Raw genomic sequence first — 22,084 nt, 5'->3', positions numbered from 1 at the left:
GTAATTATTTTATGTATTGTTGCATATGCAACAGATATCAGGAACACCTATTAGGCTAAAATAAGAGCAAACACAATTATTATTTATGTGTGTGTGTGTGCGCATGTGTGCATTTGAGCGAGAGAGTTTCTTTTGTATTTTTTCATTTATTGTTTTTATTTTGCATACTCTCAAAATTTGCTGTTGCAGTCTTACCAGTTCATTTCTCTCTCTCTCTCTCTCTCTCTCTGTGTGTGTGTGTGTGTTTGTGTGCGTGGGGGGGTCTTGTTTGCAGTCTTGAAGTTTTAGAGTGTCACCCCTTCATTGCTGTGCACTTTTTTCTGCACAGTGGCTGATTTGAAATTTCAAACCACCGTATTTCCCATTAATTCCCTATGTCGGTCATTTTTGACCGTGAAGGAGACAAGTGTGACTATTTCTTTTATGACCCTTTAACATATCCGAATCATGTCCATGATTTGTGTGTGTGTTCACATAGCTAATACAACAAAAGTCACCAAGTGGCATCCCATTCCGATGAAGTAAAAAAATTACACAATTCAAAACGTTAAAGTTTTCCAGAGGGTAAATACACTCATAACAGTATTACAGTGTAATCTCCTATATAAAATTTTTTAAGCAATAGAAATATAATTTTTAGATAAATGTGGGTCTGTTCCTCACAAAGATATTGTATTAACTATAAAAGACTTGGACTATCACATAATTATATAGCCTACTTTTAGGGTAGGTTTTGCCATTTTAGAGCTTGACAGAACCCGTTCTCAGTCACTTTAATTAAACTGAAATGAGTATCCTGGATAATCTTTGAAAATTAAAATTTTTGTTCGACAGGCACAAGTCAAACTGGTTTGGAATGACAGGAGGGTGATTCAGTGATGATTTTTATGTTTTGGGTGGACTAAACCTTTAAGCATCCAATTTCTTGGTCAAATAGGATAGACATGCAAACAGATGATGTTTCATGAAAATCATACCTTTTTTTGTCCATTTTGTTTAAAAAATCCTGTTTCAGCATATTGTACCTCGTCTTCTGATTGAGCTGTCTGTACTGTATGTGTACATGGTTCAAACCCATTTCCTAAAGAGTTAGGGTTAGGAGACGGTTAATTTCTCAATTATTAACATCAACTATAAGCACTTCATGTAAAAGCGTTAAAACAATTCTTCCAGAGGAAAATCCTACCTTTTTGTGCCGTTTTTTTGTGTTTCCTGTAGAGAAAGTACATCAAACCAGCAAGTGCAAGCAGAAGTGCAGCAGAAAGACATGCAGCAAGGACTGCATTCTGAGATTCTAAAACAGAAAGGGGTTATTAACTTAACTTTGGCCTCTTATCAGCATTGCCTCCATTGACCCAGAGCAATGATACCTTTGCCCTTTGGACAGAGGCAGAAAATATTTAATCTATGTGATATTTGATGAAACAGAACAATTCAGTAAATAGACACTAATTACTGTTGATGTACCTTTACATGTGTGACAGAGTTGACTGATGTTGTCCAGATGTGTGGTCTGGTTTCTGATGAGATTGTAGATCACACAGCTGTAAGTGTTGTTATCCTGATATTCCACCTCCAGAGGTAGAGAGAGACTGATGCTGAGATCAGACACACTGATGCTGGACAATAAACTGATTCCTTTGTACCAGGAGAGAGTCACATCTCTCACATTCAACACTGAACACACCAGTGAACATCTGGACTCTGATGATGATGATGAAGAACTGTCTGAAGAGTCTCTAGTGATGACGGGAATGGGAAGATGAGCTGGAAAACAAAAATAACATCAGTAACCATTAATGTCAATTTGATCTGTAATTAAAAGAATGTATACTAGATACTAATGTAAACTAATATGCAGTTGACATTTTAGTTTTAAATGTCCTCAGTAACGTTTAATTTGATCATAGGTAGGAAGTCTGTCTGACATAGATGTACATTTATAATATGAAACACTTAAAATTTACTCACCAGAGACAGTAACATTGAATCTCTTGTATGAAGTTCCTCTGCTGCTAATGATAGTTAGTTTATAAAGTCCAGTGTGTTCAGTTCTGATGTTTCTGATGGTCAGAGATCCAGTTGGATTGTCCATCTGGAGTATTTTCTCAAATATCATATCAGTGTCATCTATATATATGTTCTGTCTGTGGATTTCAGCAATACGAGTGTCATGAGGTCCAAACATCCACAGTATCAGATCATCTTTCTGTACTTCAGTAACATCAGTGTTTAGAGTGACAGAATCTCCCTCAGTCACTGACACTGACTTCACTGCATCTGTACCAACACCAAACACACCTGAAACACAAACAGGAGTGGGGGTGTATCATTTTATTATAATAATTTACAGACGTAGAGGGGAGCGGGGCACAGTGCGGCTCAGGCACTGGAACTGGCACAACCTACCACTTTTTGACTTTCTCAGTTTGTGTAAATTCACTTGGGGTTCAGAGTATTTCTTTTTAATTTTGTTTTGCTTTATCATAGTCATTTATGCCATTGTGGCATTTTGCCGCCTAATACAAATGTTAGTTAGATTGTGTGTATGATGAATCTGTCAAACACTTGATGTTTATTGACCTATGCTGCATATGCATGTGCATTTGGTTCATAAAGCTTTTTAAGGATTTTAAGGATGCACATTATTTATGTATATTGTATTACAGTGCTATGAACAGCTTTACATTTGTTATGTTATCTGGTAATTTACATGTTCTGTTATTCTAGACTCAATTTATGTAATTTATTTCTCCTTTGCTTTACTTATTTCTCCTTTCCTTTGTTTATACCACACATACGCACATAAGTTACCATCCATTCCAATGTAACCTGTGAACTTGATGGACATTAAAGTCATTTGAATGGGTTTCCTGTCTCCATGTCCTTACCGACACACCATGGCGATGACCAAGTCTACCTAAGAACCAGTCCACCTTCATATTAATTTCACACGTCTAGTGCAATTATGTGGTTTTGTTTCATACAGTGTATACTTTTTCTTGATTTACCTCGAAAGAATAGAAGTGAAATGTGACAACATGCCCCTTTGGTGGGTGTAAGAAATTATAGTATGGTAGTCTCAGCATGCAGGTCCGTGCGGGGAAACAGAAACAGGAGGTAACAGACTCAAAGGGGGCCAGGGTGACACAGACAGTACATCGGGGGAACAGGGCGGAGCAAACAGTCCATCCGGTGGCCGGGGTGAAACAAACAGTACATCGGACGGCCGGGGCGAAGCGAACAGTCCATCCGGCGACCAGGGGGGAAGCACCCAGTCCATCCGGCGGCCGGGGCGAAGCCAACAGACCATCGGGCGGCCGGGGCGAAGCCAACAGACCATCCGGCGGCCGGAGCGAAGCAAACCGTTCATCCGGCGGCCGGGGCGGAGACCTTCCCTCGGGCGGCCAGGGCGGTGAAGACCCCTCGGGCGGCCACGGCGGAGAAGACCCCTCGGGCGGCCACGGCGGTGAAGACCCCTCGGGCGGCCACGGCGGTGAAGACCCCTCGGGCGGCCACGGCGGTGAAGACCCCTCGGGCGGCCACGGCGGTGAAGACCCCTCGGGCGGCCACGGCGGTGAAGACCCCTCGGGCGGCCACGGCGGTGAAGACCCCTCGGGCGGCCACGGCGGTGAAGACCCCTCGGGCGGCCACGGCGCAGGAACTGGAACAGACACCAGCGGCTCAGGCACTGGAACTGGCACCACCGGGACTGGCACTGGAACTGGCACCACCGGCTCAGGCACTGGAACTGGCACCACCGGCTCAGGCACTGGAACTGGCACCACCGGCTCAGGCACTGGAACTGGCACCACCGGCTCAGGCACTGGAACTGGCACCACCGGCTCAGGCACTGGAACTGGCACCACCGGCTCAGGCACTGGAACTGGCACCACCGGCTCAGGCACTGGAACTGGCACCACCGGCTCAGGCACTGGAACTGGCACCACCGGCTCAGGAACAGATACCACCGGCTCAGACACCACCGGTTCAGGAACAGATACCACCGGCTGAGGCACTGGCACCACCGGCTCAGGCACTGGAACTGGAACTGGCACCACCGGCTCAGGCACTGGAACTGGAACCACCGGCTCAGGAACAGACACCACCGGCTCAGGAAGAGACACCACCGGCTCAGACACCACTGGTTCAGGAACAGATATCAGCGGACCAGGAACAGACACCACTGGCTCAGGCACTGGAACTGGCACCACCGGCTCGGGCACTGGAACTGGCACCACCGGCTCAGGAACAGACACCACCGGCCCAGGAACAGACACCACCGGTTCAAGTGTGTGCGTAGCCCACACACACCACATGGCTGTGGCCATAATGGCCAGTGTCGCGGTCACTGAGGGCTCAGGAACAGACACTGGCTCCGGCTCAGGAACAGGAACAGACACCGGCTCCGGACTGACAGCTGGCTGCACGTGCACGGGCTTCGGAATGACAGCTGGCTGTACAGGCACAGTCTCCGGAATGACAGCGGGCTGTACGGGCACAATCTCGGACCCGTGGTCGAGGCCGAGAGGTTTCCTCCTCCTCCGCCGTCTCTGATGGCGAGTGGACGGCTCTGGACTGGGTGGAGCCCGCGGCGGGGGAACCTCTGGATCGACGTGCGGCCAGAACGGGTAATGGGACGGGATCTCCTCCCGCCCACCTCCACCTCCTCTGCGACCTCCGCGGGTACCGCGAAATTTTACCTGGCGGGTCCCCACGTAGGAATGTTCACGGAGGGGAACGTTAACCGACCTGGTTTGCCCGGTGTTCTTGCGCTGTGGCTCAGGGGAGTTGACCGCCATTCTCTCCTCCGTAATCTGAGCCCACAGTGCAAAGCATTCGAAAATGTTCATTCTGGGTTCTGGTGCTGATGGTCCTCCTTGTTCCCCTCTGGCAGCGGGGAAATTGCGGCGGGCGCTCATACTGCTTGGATCCTAGGTAGGTGGATCAATCTGTCACGAACCGCACAAGGATGAAAGCAGACGGGATCCAAAATGCAGCAAGATGAGTTTTAATTGGGTAATCCAAAAACGAAGTCAAGACAGGCAGGGTTCAATATCCAGGAAATCAATACAAAACAATAAACAGGCAAGGCAGGAAAACACGAGAACAGAAGCGGCGTGACATACAACATTGATCCACAAAGAACACAAGACAAACAGGGCATTAAATACATGCATGACGAGGGGAAAACGAGAGACAGCTGGTGATTACAATTACTAACACCTGAGTGTAATACACAGACAGGAATTATGGGAATTGAAGTTCATGTGCACGACACCGTGGGGAAAAGGAGGACATCTAGTGGATACACGGGGAAACACAACCAGACACTGTGACATAATGGGCTTGTAAGACACCAATATCACCAACAAAAAAACAGTTGTAAGACAGTAGGCACAACATACATGAACTTATTTAAATAAACAAGTCTGCCGCCGCATCCAGGCTTTACAAACAAAAGTAGCCAATTTAAACACATTAAAATTAAACAACCATTCATCTTGTCGTCATCACTAATCCAGAACATTTCAGGCTTTTTAACAAACAATTCACCAAATAATACATTTCTAAAATCATCATAACATGGACAATATAACACAAAATGAGTTTCATTTTCATGATTTTCATGATGTGGACCTCTATGTTCGAATGGAGATTGGTCACCCTATTCTTACACAGTATAAGGGTCCTTCTGGATCTGAATGTATGTGTGGTAGGATAGCCGGAAACTGACCACATATGGACTTGTTATACAATGTACACACTAAAAAAAAATGGTTCTTCAGCGGTTCTTCAGGGGTTCTTTGCGGTGGTTAAGGTGCTATATGGGATTGACTCACACCTCACACCCGCCCAGACTCACACCTCACACCCGCTCTGATGTGCACTTCACACATCCACCATCACCTCCTGCAACCCCTCTCCTCCCCCCTTCTGCCATCCAACCTGAGCTTAAGGTCTGTGTGGAGGACGTGAGCCGAGTCTTCAAAAAACAGAAGACTAGGAAAGCTTCAGGCCCAGACGGCATCTCATCTGCTTGTCTAAAAGCCTGCGCTGACCAACTGGCCCCAGTCTTCACGCAGATCTTCAACAGATCATTGGAGCAGTGTGAAGTTCCCTGCTGCTTCAAACGCTCCACTATCATTCCGGTTCCCAAAAAACCTAAAATCACTGGACTTAATGACTACAGACCTGTCGCTCTCACGTCTGTGGTCATGAAGTCGTTTGAAAGACTGGTGTTGGCCTATCTGAAGGACATCACTGGACCCCTTCTGGATCCCTTTCAGTTTGCTTACAGAGCAAACAGGTCTGTGGATGATGCAGTCAACATGGGACTGCACTATATCCTGCAACATCTTGACAGACCTGGGACTTATGCACGGATCCAGGGCCGGCCCTGACCAATTTGCTGCCCTAGGCAAGATTTTACCTGGCGCCCCATGCATCACAGCCCATTTCACCCCGTCATTGTGTTCATGATTTAGCATATATATATATATATATATATATATATATATATATATATACACACACACACACACACACACACACACACACACACAAATACCAAGAGCATTACATAGCATTCAAGTCAAGTCCCCATTATCTTTTATAGCACGATTTACAATAAAGATTTAATGTGAACTTTGCTATTTTGAATAAACCTGTAAATAAATATCATTACTATGCCATAAAATGTACAGGCCAAAAGTTTGGACACATTACTATTTTTAATGTTTTTGAAAGAAATTTCTTCTGCTCATCAAGCCTGCATTTATTTGATCAAAAATACAGAAAAAAATTTAATATTGTGATCAGGGCCGGTTCTAGACATTAGGAGGCCCTAGGCAAAATTCATGTTGGAGGCCCCCCACCCCCAATAAAAAAACGCTTGAAACAAATATGATTCCTAACCTTTTTATTTATACAACATTTAATTTTAAAAGCAGTATATTTTTACTTACACAGTACATAAGTTTGGACACATTACTATTTTTAATGTTTTTGAAAGAAGTCTCTTATGCTCATCAAGCCTGGATTTATTTGATAAAAAATACAGAAAAATAATATAGTGAAATATTATTATGTGATGCAAAGCTGAATTTAGTGTCACGTGATCCTTCAGAAAACTTTATAATATTCAGATTTATTATCAAATGTTAGAAATGGTGCTTAAATGAGAAGTTCACTTTTAAAATGAAAATTCTGTCATCATATACTCACCCTCATGTTGTTTCAAACCTGTATGAATTTCTTTCTTCTGCTGAACAGAAAGGAAGATATCTAGAAGAATGTCAGTAACCAGACAGTTTTAGATACCATTGACTTCCATAGTAGGAAAAATATACTATGGAAGTCAATGGTATCTAAAACTGTCTGGTTACTGACATTCTTCTAAATATCTTCCTTTGTGTTCAGCAGAAGAAAGAAATTCATACAGGTTTGAAACAACATGAGGGTGAGTATATGATGACAGAATTTTCATTTTAAAAGTGAACTTCTCCTTTAATATTTATTTTATAACCTGTGATACTTTTTTTCAGGATTTTTGATTATTAAAAAGTTGTTTTAAAAAAGTCTTCACTATCACTTTTTATATATTTAACACATCCTTGCTGAATATTCCTGTTTTTTTCTGTATTTTTGATAAAATAAATGCAGACTTGTAGAGCATAATAATAAACTTCTTTCAAAAACATTAAAAATAGTAATGGGTCCAGACTTTTACCGGTAATGTATGTACATATTAATCAAACTTTATCTAAGGTAATCTCTTTTTTGTTTAATGAAGATGTTACTGTTGTTGTTGTTATTTTGCTGTTTTATTCAATTTATTCACAGTTCCAGAATCCCACTTCAGTAGATGAGCATAAGTGCTTTTATATTGCATTGCTACCTTAAATATGCTATACACAAATCAAGTGGAAGAGAAAGACACGATCGCTACTGAGCATAAAAAAATGTATAAACTGATATTATTGGCGTAATGTCAGGGTATAATCTAATCATCAGCAGAATTTAGAAGATAGACCCATAGATATGAGATCCTTTATTTGAAACATTTAAAAATGTTGTAGTGTGTTGGCTTTTTAACTTAGAATACAGACGTCTTGTCTTTTAATTTTGTAGCTTTTTTACTAGTCAGCTCCCGACGCGATGTTATTCATTGTAGGCTACGCGCAAATTCAAAGCGTCGCGTCTGGGCACGTTAATGACGCTCGCGCTCTTTTAAACTCGTAATAAAGCGGTGAATGATTTTTCCAGAAATGACGCTGATCTGCAGTACAAGTTTATATTTAGAATACATTGCAATCACTCCAAAATAGATGACGACAACTCACACACCTGCATTATGAGCTGTGCTTCTTTGTGTGCTTATTAGGCTTTTGCCTCGCAGCACCTTATGGATGCGTTCGTTACACATACTTTCAGAAGCCGGCACCCGCTTTGTAACGGACACATTAATTGGTTTAACTGCAGTAATGTAACAGTCTATGGTTAAGATAAACATCGTCACTATTTTTAGTTAATTCATAAATATTGAAATAAATTGTAGATAGGACATTTGTACTTTTTTTTTTTTTTTTTTTTTTTTTTGTCCCTCTGTCTGGGCCCCATCCCGCCAATCGGGCCCTAGGCACGTGCCTAGTTTGCCTTTGCGTTAATCCGGCTCTGATTGTGATATATTATTACAATTTAAAATAATTGGTTTTCAATTTATTATACTTTAAATTATCATTTATTTCTGTGATGCAAAGCTGAATTTTCAGCATCATTACTCCAGTCTTCAGTGTCACATGTGACATCCGGTCTATCACATGATCCTTTAGAAATCATTCTAATATGATGATTCATTATCAAAGTTGGAAACAGTTCTGCTGCTTAATATTTTTTCATAACCTGTGATACTTTTTTAGGATACTTTAAAAAAAAAAATTTTTTTACTATTTATTTATCAATGTTTTAAAAATAGAAATCTTTTGTAACAACAATATACACTACTGGTCAGTAATTTGGGGTCAGTTGTTTTTTTTTTTTTTTTTTTTTTTGGTTGAAATAAATCAATACTTTTATTCAGCAAGGATGTGTTAAATTGATAAAAAGTGATCGTAAAGATGATTTATATAATTAGAAAATATTTTATTTTATTTTAAATAAATGCAGTTCTTTTTAACATTTTAGTCATCAAATATATTAGGCAGCAGAACTGTTTCCAACACTCATAATACATCAGAATATTAGAATGATTTCTAAAGGATCATGTGATAGACTGGATGTCACATGTGACACTGAAGACTGGAGTAATGATGCTGAAAATTCAGCTTTGCATCACAGAAATAAATGATAATTTAAAGTATAATAAATTGAAAACCAATTATTTTAAATTGTAATAATATATCACAATATTTATTATTTTTTCTGTATTTTTGATCAAATAAATGCAGGCTTGATGAGCAGAAGAAACTTTTTTCAAAAACATTAAAAATAGTAATGTTTCCAAACTTTTGGCCTGTACTGTATCCCCACAACTGCACAACTGTAGAGTAAAACATTAATAAAAAAGTGATAATAAAAAATGCGTCTTAAAACTGACATGATTGTTACAAAACCACACAGTCTGGGGACTCTGGAGATGGAGAACTCAGAACAACTGCTAACATTAAGTTTAAGGTAAAAATAACTGCCATGAAATTATAGTATCTTACTCCTCCTATGCCATAAATTGTTCATTCACTACATCACTTTACCTCTGTCTTTATCCCCTTTTATCCTCTTCTCTTCTTTTTGGCACTGTATCTATCGCAGACTATGCTCATTTATAATGTGTCATGTAAATTCGGCCTTCCGTCACAATCAGGAAACTTTCACCGCGTCTAGAACTGGCGCGAGCTGCCAGGCCCGTTTCTACGAGCTGTGTGTTAACAAAAGCAGTGCTGTCTACATTGGATGCGGAGTCGCGCACGCTACACAACAAATTACCAACAACTGATCGCGCGCGCGCTCTGTTTCTGACGCACTTCAAGCACTCGATGGGCGGGGGACGATTGGTGAGCCGGACTTTTTTTTTTTTTTTTTTTTTTGTAGTAGTATTTCGAATTAATGGTTTTAAAATAGTATTATATATATATATATAAAAAAATAAAAAAAAATAAAAAAAAATAAAAATCATTCTGGCGCCCCTATGGATGAGTGGCGCCCCTAGCATTTGCCTATACCGCCTATGCCGCGGGCCGGCCCTGCACGGATCTTATTTGTGGACTTCAGTTCGGCCTTCAATACCATCATCCCTGATCTTCTCACAGCCAAACTGACTCAGCTCTCCATGCCATCCTCAATCTGTCAGTGGATCTCCAGCTTCCTGACAGACCGGCAGCAGCGAGTGAGACTGGGGAAGCTCACATCCAGGACCCTCACCATCAGCACTGGCGCCCCCCAAGGGTGCGTTCTCTCCCCACTGCTCTTCTCCCTGTACACTAATGACTGCACTTCTAAAGACCCCTCTGTCAAGCTCCTGAAATTTGCAGACGACACCACCGTCATCGGTCTCATCCAAAATGGTGACGAGTCTGCTTACAGACTGGGGGTTGAACAGCTGGCTGTCTGGTGCAGCTATAACAACCTTGAGCTGAACACGCTCAAAACAGTGGAGATGATTGTGGATTTCAGGAGAAAATCCCCAGCACTCCCCCCTCTCACCATCATGAACAGCACTGTGGAAGCAGTGGAGTCATTCAGGTTCCTGGGCTCTACCATCTCTCAGGACCTGAAGTGGGCAAATCACATTGACTCCATTGTGAAAAAGGCCCAGCAGAGACTGTACTTCCTTCGCCAGCTGAAGAAGTTCAATCTGCCACAGGAGCTGCTGATCCAGTTCTACTCAGCCGTCATTGAGTCTGTTTTAAGCACTTCCATCACTGTCTGGTTTGGTTCAGCTACCAAATCGGACATCAGGAGACTACAACGGACAGTCCGGACAGCAGAGAGGATTATTGGTGCCCCCCTGCCAACCCTCCAGGACCTGTACTCTTCCAGAGTGAGGAAGAGAGCAGGTAAAATCATCACAGACTCCACTCACCCTGGACACCCCCTGTTTGAACTGTTACCGTCAGGACGGCGACACAGATCACTGGCCACAAGAACATCCAGGCACAGGAACAGTTTCTTTCCACAGGCCATTTCCCTTCTGAACACTTAACATGCCCCCCAAGGCATATGCCTGCAAGTGCAATACTCCCACTGTCTAGTGCAATATTCTCTTAACTCAGGTGATATTTATATTTATATTATTCATACTACTCAAAATACTGTAAATATGTTCATAATCTGTAACATGCACTAGACTCCCACTGTCTAGTGTAATATTCTCTAACTCAGGTGATATTTATATTTATATTATTCATACTTCTCAAAATACTGTAAATATGTTCATAATCTGTAAATGTTTATTCAGACTAAACCCAACTGTGACCCCTTTTTTTTACTTTTTATACTATTTTATTTTATTTTATTTTTTTATATATTTTATTCTTAGAATTTGTATTACTATGTTTCTTGTTGTATTTGTATTTGTATATGTGCACTGGAAGCTTCAGTACCAAGAAAAATTCCTTGTGGGTGCAAGCACACTTGGCAATAAAGCTCTTTCTGATTCTGATTCTGATTCTGATATAGCACCACTACCATTTAAAGAACCTGTTAAGCCCAGTTTGGTTCTTCAGCGGTTCTTTAGCGGTTCTTTGGGGTGGTTAAGGTGCTATATGGCACCTCTTATGGTTCTACATAGCACCATTTGACAAAGGTAGGTGCTATATGGCACTTAAAGTGGTTCCCCTATGATTACAAGCCAATGAACCACTTTTAGTGCTATTTAGCACCATTTTTGTTTAGAGTGTATTTTTCTATATGATGTAATGTATGCATTATCTTACTGGTTAACCCGGTGTAACTCCCCTCATATTCGTACTATATCTTCTCAAACAAAGGAAGAATAAAGTTGAGAGATGCCTTTCTCCCTCAGCGCTGGGTCGTTGCTCATTCAACTGCTAATTCTGAAGGACTGGAATGAGGCACATAGAAACCACAAATCTAACACTGGGTCATGTTGTAACATGTGAGGGGAACATTGTAACATGACCATATGATAGATTAAAACTCTATCTGATCCAATAAAAAAAACAAAAACAAGACAAACTAAAATATTTTGTCAATAAAATACAGTTATTAACTTTTTAAATCCATTAAACCTCTAAAAGCTTAAATGGCTATGTTAAGGTAATTTAAGACTGTTCATAAAGCAGAAAAGCAAAGCGTTTATACTCTTATTAAACAAGAAATTGGCGGTGGTGGGACGAGTACTGAAAAAAAAAACCTACTCAAGTAAAAGTACCATTAGGCTACATTCCAAAAAATGTAGTGTGAGTAGAGTAAAAAGTACTTGTCCAAAAAACTACTTGAGTAAGAGTAAAAAATTAGCTTATTTAAAAGTACTCATGCGTAGTGAGTACTGAGCTGCAGATTCTACCCCCTTATTATAAACACTTTACACTATAATAATCTTTTTTGAAAAAATTTGAACATACTGCAATTTACATTAACTTTTGTTGTTTGTCAGAAAAACTGAAAAATATCGATCATTCATTTTTTTTTTTTTTTTACTGCATCAAAACAACACAGAAAGACTAGTACAGAGATGGGAAGATGAAAGAGTTATTCTCAGTACTCATCACCTTTAAAAAAAAAAAAGATTTAAAATTTGGTGTAAGGCGGCTGAGCCTGAGCATGCTATTGTTGCACATAAAATATCAATGTTCAGAACTGTGCAAAGAATTCAAAAACAATTTGTGAATTCAGTATCACACACCATGATAAACAAACTACAGCTGGTCCAAAACACAGCAAGTATAGTTCTTACCAGAACCAGGAAGTATGACCATAGCTCAACTCAAGGGCGTAGATTTGGTTTGAACATTGGGGGGGTTGAAAAATTATTCTGCATATTTTTCATGTGATCATGGTATAAATATTGGGGGGGGTTGTAATGCATAGATTTAAATATTGGGGGGGGGGGGGATTAAATATCCCCAAATATTGGGATTAAATATCCCCAACCCCCCCACAAATTACGCCCCTGGCTCAACTCCCTAGTAGGAATGGACTGATTCATCACGCACGCCAGTTAATAATGCTGGTGGAATGCTCTCCCCACCCTCATCCGGAATGCAGAATCCCTGACAACCCATCTCTTCCGTGAGCACTTAACCTCATAAAAAATTTAAAAAAATATATATATATATATTATTTCCTTTTCCTTAATCCTCCATTATCGGGCTTATGCTACTCTGAACAATGCCTGAACTTCATATTTTGAGCACTTCTTGCTAAATGTAAATGTAATTGTAATAAAAATTATCAGTCAAGTGGAACGATTAAATAGGAAAATAATACACATTTTAAACAGTTTTATGGTTGAAAATGAAATAAATTGCTCAAATGAGGATGTGTTGAATTTGCAGGACAAGCTCAAATTACTAAAGCATAATTTGAGCTTGACTTGCTAACTTAAGGGTCATTGTTAGAAGTGTTATGTGTGTGGGTGTATGTGGACTCAATATGTTTAGGTTGTTAGGACCACATAAAGGGAACTGTAAACATCGTTCGCCTTAGACCTAGAAAATGTGCGAAACTAGAGAAAGGTCAAAAGGGCTGCGATAGTCAAACTTACCAAATAAAGCTTTGGTGTATGTGCAGCATAAAATAGGTGTGAAAAGAAAATAGATATTTTGAATGTGCTTCTGCAAGCTTATGTTACAGTAATAAGAACTAGGATAATAAATCACTTATGTTAATAAGTCCAAATTTTAGTAGCATTATTCAAAGTATTATTTTGAACCTGAACTAAATCATGTTGTGATGATTCGTAAACCTTTTTTTTAAACAAGTCTGGGTCGCACACCGGACGCGCAGGTGTGCGACCCAGGTCGGTCTTTAAAATTCGAACACGTTATTCTCTATGAGTGTACACACACCGGCGGCGCCATTCGGCTCTGTCCGCGGCGCCCAGCTACGGCTCAGGACCTTGTTCAAAATCCTGCCGCGCCACAGAGCGCCATTTAGGCCTACTTAGTTTTACATTAAATGTAGGCAACATTTATTTGTCTCAAATCGTCGAATGTATAAACTGACTTCACCCTGTGCTGCAATATACATTTAGTTTTACATTCATTCACAGAAATCAGCTGCTTGAATGAAAATGGCTGATGTTATCGGAATTTCAGGTGATATTCTAAATTCATTCCGTTAACGGACGCTCTGAGGTAAAGTGAATTCAGACTGCAGACTTAGCAACGATTGCATTTAATTGTACAGTACAATCATAACATAGTACAGGCATTATCTTAATTTCATAATGTCCTTAAACAACAATATTGCTGGCCATAAACTGAGAAAGTGCGCGTCCGGTGTGCGATACCCCGAGTTGTCCTAGACGTGACGCGGCGCGTCCGGTGTGCAACCCGCTTAAGAGTAATTTTTCCCTATTTATATTTCATGATTTTTGTAATGAAATATTAATATTGGCAAACGCCCAGTGCATTCGGATTGAAGATTGAACTGGTTGAAGGCACCGCCGAGGACCCTTAATCGACATCTTACATCCTTAATCTAAAGGGCAATATTTGATTGCAGCAGATTATGGGTATGTTTTAGAATTATTTATAGGTTACAGCGGGATAAAAATACAACAAAGGCCAGTCAAATTAGTTTGTTGAGGGTTGGTTTGTAAAAAAGGACTACACGCTTGCGCACATATTCAAATGCGCATACCTATGGCCTGAACATCCCAGCTGGCATTTTAACGTAGAGTCAGCGTTGAATCAACGTCAGGTGTCAGTGTTGGATAACCGTTGGATTTTGTCATGGTTGTAAAAATAATGTTGATTTGACGTACAACTCAAATTTTATTTATATTTCTATGTTGAATCCATAGTGAGTTAACAACACCATTTCAACCATTTGGTGTTCAACGTTGTTTTGACGTTGAATTAATGTTTTTTCATAAACTGACATTATTTCAACACATTTAAACGTTTAAGGTCAGTCGAATGCCAGCTGGGATGTGATGCGCATATGCCCGACGTCAGCATTTTCGCGGGCCCATACTTAATAACTAATAATCTTTGCAACGGAAGTGAATCAATCAAAACTAACTTTAGCTGAACAATAACTTTAATCTAGAGCTGCTGTAAAGCCAATCTCTGTTTGCAAGACAAGATACTGTAATTTCTTATTATCACTGTAAAGCTGCTTTGAAACAATCCATATTGTTAAGAGCGCTAAATGAGTATAGCCTATACCCCCAAAAATATTATTTCTTTGCTATTTCTTCTATTATTATAACTTTCTCTGGCACCTGCCGGTTGGCAGGGGGTCGAAATTCGGCACAACAGCTGTTCGCACGTTTTGACAGCTAGTGAAGTGATATCAAAGAACCATTGCAAAGAACACAGTCTGAACGTACCCCCCCCCCCCCCCCCCCCACCACCACCAATACCCCCCAAACCCCCCGTAATTCGAACTATACTTCACACCTTTGGAAATTGGATACATGTCGGTTACAATTATGCCTACAAACAATACCTTTCAATCCTTGCAGGAACAGATAGAAGCAAGCTATTCTGCCAACAGCATTCCTCAACATTTCGCCGAGCAGATAGTTAAACTCCCCATGACGACGTCAACTGACTGATCAAAAAAAAGAAAAAATATCACTAAAATTCGAATCTAATCCATAACGAGCTAAACGATTAGGCTATGTCCGCTTTTCTCAAATCGTTAATGCTGATCTGGATTTACAGATCGACGGTGTGTGTGAACCACTGAACATGAAAAACCAGTGTTGCCACTGCCTTTTTTCAAAGGAAAGCTGGCGTTCCCTAAAAGTCCAAGAATGCGTCATGAAAGTTTAAACACGCACGGGCGTGATTACCTATTACATTGTCCACATATTATATTATTTTATAAAATCTGTATGACATATTCCATAATAATGGCTATAGTGGATTAATTTAAACATTAAAGCTTTTATATTATGGCCCATACATTTTTTTCTCTACTGGCAGCTTCAAAGATTTGCAATAGGCCTATATGCATTTTGTAGCCTATTTTATCTCCAACGACACTGCCCAAATTAGTGCTATTATAATCCATTATAGTATTAATGTAATCCATAAGTTTACACTAAGCACTGTAACATGATAGATATGCAGAAGTTGCTATAGCTATAACTATTAGGATATCCATCACTCTGACAGAGTTAGTTAAGTTTAAAAACTTCTCTCTTTTTGTCTGTTTTTATCCGTCATGTAATTTCCTATACGAAATGACATTCCACTTTGTGTAGATTTTTATATAATTCTATTAGCTAAAATAAACATTCTCATCAATAAAAATGACAATTACTAAAATTAAAGAGGGGTTCACATGACTAATAACCCGGCACGCCTCAGTCAAGTCAAATAAATGTTTATTCATTATAGTTGCTTTTCATAATTGTCTAAAACACTCAAAACAACACCAGAGATCATACGTTTAACTATAGGCCATAGCCTACACTCAATTTCAAAATATTTAGAAGGAAAAAAACGGCATAACTCTATTTTTCATGCAAAGTAATAGGTTAATTAATAGCAAAGCTATATTGTTTGTTATCAACTTATAATAATTATTTGTAGAGCATTCAATGCTATACGTCCTTCGGATGAGACTTAAAACCGAGGTCCTGACTCTCTGTGGTCATTAAAAATCCCATGGCACTTCTCGTAAAGAGTAAGGGTGTAACCCCGGTGTCCTGGCCACATTTCCACCCATTGGCCCTTACCAATCATGGCCTCCTGATAATCCCCTTACATTGAATTGGCGCTATCACTCTCTCTCCTCTCTCCACTTATAGCTGGTGTGTGGTGAGCGCACTGGCGCCGTTGTACTGTGGCTGCCGTCGCATCATCCAAGTGGATGCTGCACACTGGTGGTGGTTGAGGAGAGATCCCCTGATATGATTGTAAAGCGCTTTGGGTGTACAGTAGTACATATGAAAGCGCTATATAAATGCCTCATTCTATTCTATTCTATTCTATATGAATATACAGTATATAAAATGTCATAAATAATCTAGGGATTTCATTTATATTTAAAAAAATGTTTTCATTGTATTAATATTAGGCTATTACCTGACATTGTCCCCAACAGTTTGTGAATTTGTTTGACATCATCCCTTACATTTTACACGGCTATATTTACTCAAATTGTTATGCTGATAATGTCATTTGTAAGGTAGCCTAAATTTTGCATTAAATAGGGAAGTATTTCCGGGGAAACTTTTCAAAAGACACACACAAACGCACGTCTCTAGTTGTTTTCAACAGCATCCACAAACGAATGGAACATAAACTTGAAAAATGTTTGCTAGATAAAGGCGGATTGTATGAAATGGACCAATCAAAAAACGTTGTTTTTTAACGAGCTGTAGTCACGCACTGACAGAAATGCGTACAAATTAATGCCATAATAGGTAACCAGTGTAGAGATAGAATTGGTGTTATATGATCATATTTTCTTGACCTAGTAAGAACTCTAGCAGCTGCATTTTGGACTAACTGTAGCTTGTTTATTGAGGAAGCAGGACAACCAGTTAATCTAGTCTCGAGGTCATGAATGCATGAACTAACTTTTCTGCATCAGAAACAGATAGCATGTTACGTAGCTTAGCAATGTTTCTAAGGTGGAAAAAGGCTGTTCTTGTAACATATGAAATATGATTTTCGAAAGACAAGTTGTGGTCTAGTATAACACCCAGGTCTTTTACTGTAGTGGATAAAGTAACAGGACATCCTTCTAAATTAAAGTTGTATTGTAAGAGGTTTTGTGGGCAGTTTTTTGGACCAATAAGTAATACCTCCGTTTTATCTGAATTTAATAGCAGAAAATTACACGTCATCCAGTATTTTATATCTTTAACACACTCTGTCAATTTAGATAATTTAGTGTTTTCATCTGGTCGTGATGAAATATATAATTGAGTGTCATCTGCATAACAGTGGAAATTAATTCCATGTTTTCTTTTAATATTACCAAGTGGCAGCATATATATTGAGAATAGCAGAGGGCCTAACACAGATCCTTGCAGCACTCCATAGTTTACTGATATTATCTTCGATTTTTCCCCATTTAAACAGACAAAATGCGGTCTGATAAGTACAATCTAAACCAGCTTAATGCCTGTCCATGAACACCAGTGTAGTTTTGTAGTCGATCTAAGAGTATTTTGTGATCTATAGTGTCGAACGCAGCGCTAAGATCAAGTAAAACTTGTATTGAGATACAGCCTTGGTCAGAAGCTAAAAGTAAATCATTTGTAATTTTAACGAGCGCAGTTTCAGTGCTATGATGCGGTCTGAATCCTGACTGAAATTTTTCACAGATATCATTTTCTTGCAACAAAGAGCACAATTGAGCAGACACAACTTTTTCTAGTATTTTAGACATAAATGGTAGATTTGAAATGGGTCTGTAATTTGCTAGGTTATTATGATCTAATTGTGGTTTCTTAATGAGAGGTTTTATAACTGCCAACTTGAATATTCTTGGAACATGACCTAAAGATAAAGACGAGTTAATAATACTGAGAAGAGGCTCTTAAACTACAGGTAACACTTCTTTCAGTAGTTTAGTGGATATTGGATCTAATAAACATGTTGTTGGTTTAGATGCAATGATAAGTTTATTTAGCTCTTCCTGTCCTATAGTTGTAAAGCGGCGTAGTTGTTCTTGAGGGGTGATAATTGAGGCTGAATCATAAGACACCATTAAAGATTGTACATTTACAATTGTGTTTCTGATGCTTTCTATTTTCTCAGAGAAGAAATTCATAAAATCATTACTACTACACTGTAACATGCGTAGCACTGTTATACCATGGTGCTTTAGTTTTCTCTCTAACCTTTTTTAATCTAATTGGTGCAACAATGTCTAATGCACCAGAGAAAATGGTGCTCATAGTGCTAGTCATTTCCTCTAGTTCATTTGTTTGTTTGGGTTCACTGAGCAGCTGAGATAGATCAGGTAAGCTATTTAAGAATCTATCTATAGTGGTTGGAAGGATTGTTCTTGCCTGGTCGATAACGTGGCGCAACATGACAAATTTCAGCAGTACGTAGTATGCAAGTTACCATGTAATGATCAGTGACATCATCACTTTGCGGTATAATATCTATATCGGTTGGATTGGTTCCATGTGATATAATTAAATCTAGTGTATGATTAAGACGATGAGTGGGACCAGTGACGTTTTTTCTTGACCCCAAAGGAATTTAATAAATCTGTAAACGCAGCCCCTAACGCATCATTTGTGTTATCTACGTGCATGTTAAAATCTCCAACAATTAATGCTTTATCGACATTGACCAGTAGATCTGAGAGAAAGTCTGCAAACTTTCAGACTTTTTTTCTGGGCTTCAAAATCTAAGGTACTATTAATTCCAATTATAAAGCTTTGAAGAGTCAGGATATTTTTTTAATATAACTCAGATTGTGTTTGGCTGAAAGAAGGAAAGTCATATACACCTAAGATGGCTTGAGGGTGAGTAAATTATGGAATAATTTTCATTTTTGGGTGAACTAACCCTTTAAGGACTATATAGATAATGTCATCCGAAATTGCACAACATAAGGGCACATTATGGAAATAGTCTATTTACAGAGATAAAAAACCCTTTTACCTTTTTAATTTGTATTTTTTTTTTTTTTTTACATAATTTGTATTGTATACATGTTTAATGTGGAAATGTAATACACAATGTACAGTGTTTTTGAATAAACAAAACCAAACATACAGATTATCATCTTTACGTATCTTTACATGTATCTTCGAATAATTTCCTCTCATTTTGTAGTGTCTTTATTTATTTTATAATTTTTTTAAATGTGTGTTGTGATTTTTGCAACTATTTTCAAATAAATTAACCAAGTACCCTGAAATGTTAAAATTATACATTTCAGAATAAATGAATCCACTCGCTATAATACTTGCAACGCAACAACTAGCAAATTATGTTACATAAAAGTAACAACTCTACAACCCAGCAATTACCCAGAACATCCTAGCGACCGAACAAAAACTTGTTGAAAACCACTCAAGCACTTTAGCAATTTCATAGCAATGCCCTGGCATTATAGCCTGGAAATCCAGACCTAAATCTAAAAGATTAATGGTCTGGCATTGACTAATGAAAATCGCTCAGCTCGAGGGGCGGCACCAAGCATGCATTTGAAAATCTCACTGCACGCAATTGGATAACACTATGACCAATCACAACAAGTTATCGCTTAGCTACCAGCGGAGCTAACTGGTAGATTAGACTCTTACTGTATCCGGTCGGCAAAACAGCAAAAACGCCCTTCTTGCAAAGGAACGATTGGAGCATCGTCTTCTGTTCCTCTTTTGGAGAAAAAGTCTAAATCTTTCATTGTAGCGGCCAAAGCTGTTTCAAACAAATGGTGTTCATCCATAGCCATCTTGCAATGTTTACTAATGTCTTCAATTTCGCAGCGCTGTCGTCATTTCGCCTCTTGCCCGCCTATATCAGATAACCCGATGTGATTGGTGCAGCTCAGATAGAGGGGCATATTTAATGAGCATCATTACTCGACACCAGAGTAACTCGCTGAGCAAATTTAACTTGTGCTCTTGCGAGAACAGGGTGCTGGCATTAGGTGGCAACACCACAAATAGTTAATCTGCTGGATTTTAAAGACAGATATTAGGTAGCCTGTATACGTGTAACTGTAAAAGAAACTTGCACGACAGCAGATTCACATGCTTCTACCTCAGAGATTAGACAGAACTTCCGGCTTCCAGAGACGTGTCAAAACAAAAAGCTTATACACTTACCTGAAATGTTTACTATATTTGAGCTCTATCTTTTCAACAACCTGGCAAAGAAACTGGTAAAAAGCCATTGCACTGACTTACTGCCATCTACTGGTGTAACGATATAACCTGCAGAAAGTGACACTAAACAAATCAGTGAACTTATCTTTTTTTTTTAATGAACAGACTCAAAGATTTGTGTCATTGAAATGAATAAAATCAAATAAATAAAAACAGTCAGTACTAAAGTAAAGACATATGTTGATCATATTTAAGTAGGCCTACTATAGACAGAGCTTAGAGGTCTCTAACATTGTTTGCATGAAGTGGAAAGTGGTCTTGTGGACGGAAGATATGAGCTAACTGCGATGCTGGTGATGTTATTTTGCCTTTGCACACACTTACAAACCTCTCACAAATCTTCTTCTGTCCACAATGCCAATGATGTTGTTGTGTTAGCAGCACAAATACATCTGATGCCATTTTTATCTCTTTTTTTGGGGGGTGTCAAATATTAGGCATTTCTTTCACAACATGAATAATTATGCTTAAATATATATATTAATCTCTCAGACTAAACTGTGAATTGTATTTTTAGAACATGAGAAAAAGATATTTAAAAAAGTAACAGTAACCTGATGACATGTAAACATGTTGTACTATGTATGTTTAAACTATATTTAAACAACCAAGAAGATGCTAAAATACTTCTTCTCCATTCATCAAAATGACTTAGGCCTTTTTTTTTTGTTCAGTGTTACACTTACTACAGACAGTACATACATAAGTGTGTTGTAAAATATTTGAGAATATTGTTTTTATACTCAGAACACACAAATACATGGTAACAAATATATTTAATTTTTCCCACAAAAACAATGTACACAGTGTACATCCCAACCAACACAAAGTTGTACATACAGTGGTCTACATACAAAACAACAGAATAATTTACTGTATACAGTTACAGTAAAAAAATCCAATGTTGGCATCCATTGCACCATTGAAGAGCTCACCTGTTGCCCTTTTATGCTAAAGCTCTGATTGCTAATTGTAAAACTGTGTGACACCCATGTGATGAGTCAGTGTGCATATGGCAGTGTGTTCCTTGTGAAAACAATAGATTTTCTGCATGAAAATTGTGCCAAAAGCAGAGAA

At 39.1% G+C, this 22,084-nt stretch overlaps 1 protein-coding gene across 1 annotated transcript in view; it reads right to left on the bottom strand.

Annotated features, from left to right (window-relative positions):
- The window catches only part of LOC309475104 (CD48 antigen-like), a 48,430-nt gene that overhangs the window by 3,310 nt on the left and 23,036 nt on the right, over positions 1-22,084 (bottom strand). Inside the window, exons 1-5 of the mRNA XM_082137722.1 lie at positions 15,640-15,888; positions 1,972-2,301; positions 1,468-1,767; positions 1,187-1,294; positions 978-1,081 (exon numbers count right to left, since the gene is read on the bottom strand). Of these exons, the coding sequence (XP_081993848.1) occupies positions 978-1,081; positions 1,187-1,294; positions 1,468-1,767; positions 1,972-2,301; positions 15,640-15,700 (903 nt within the window). The 5' untranslated portion in view covers positions 15,701-15,888. Of the gene's footprint in view, positions 1-977; positions 1,082-1,186; positions 1,295-1,467; positions 1,768-1,971; positions 2,302-15,639 lie in introns of the transcript that reaches the window.

This window comes from Leuciscus leuciscus, assembly GCF_965113295.1.
Source record: "Leuciscus leuciscus genome assembly, chromosome: 15".
Classification (NCBI taxonomy): Eukaryota; Metazoa; Chordata; class Actinopteri; order Cypriniformes; family Leuciscidae; genus Leuciscus; species Leuciscus leuciscus.
Note: the sequence above shows the minus strand (reverse complement) of the source record. Positions and strands in the feature narration are given on the sequence as shown.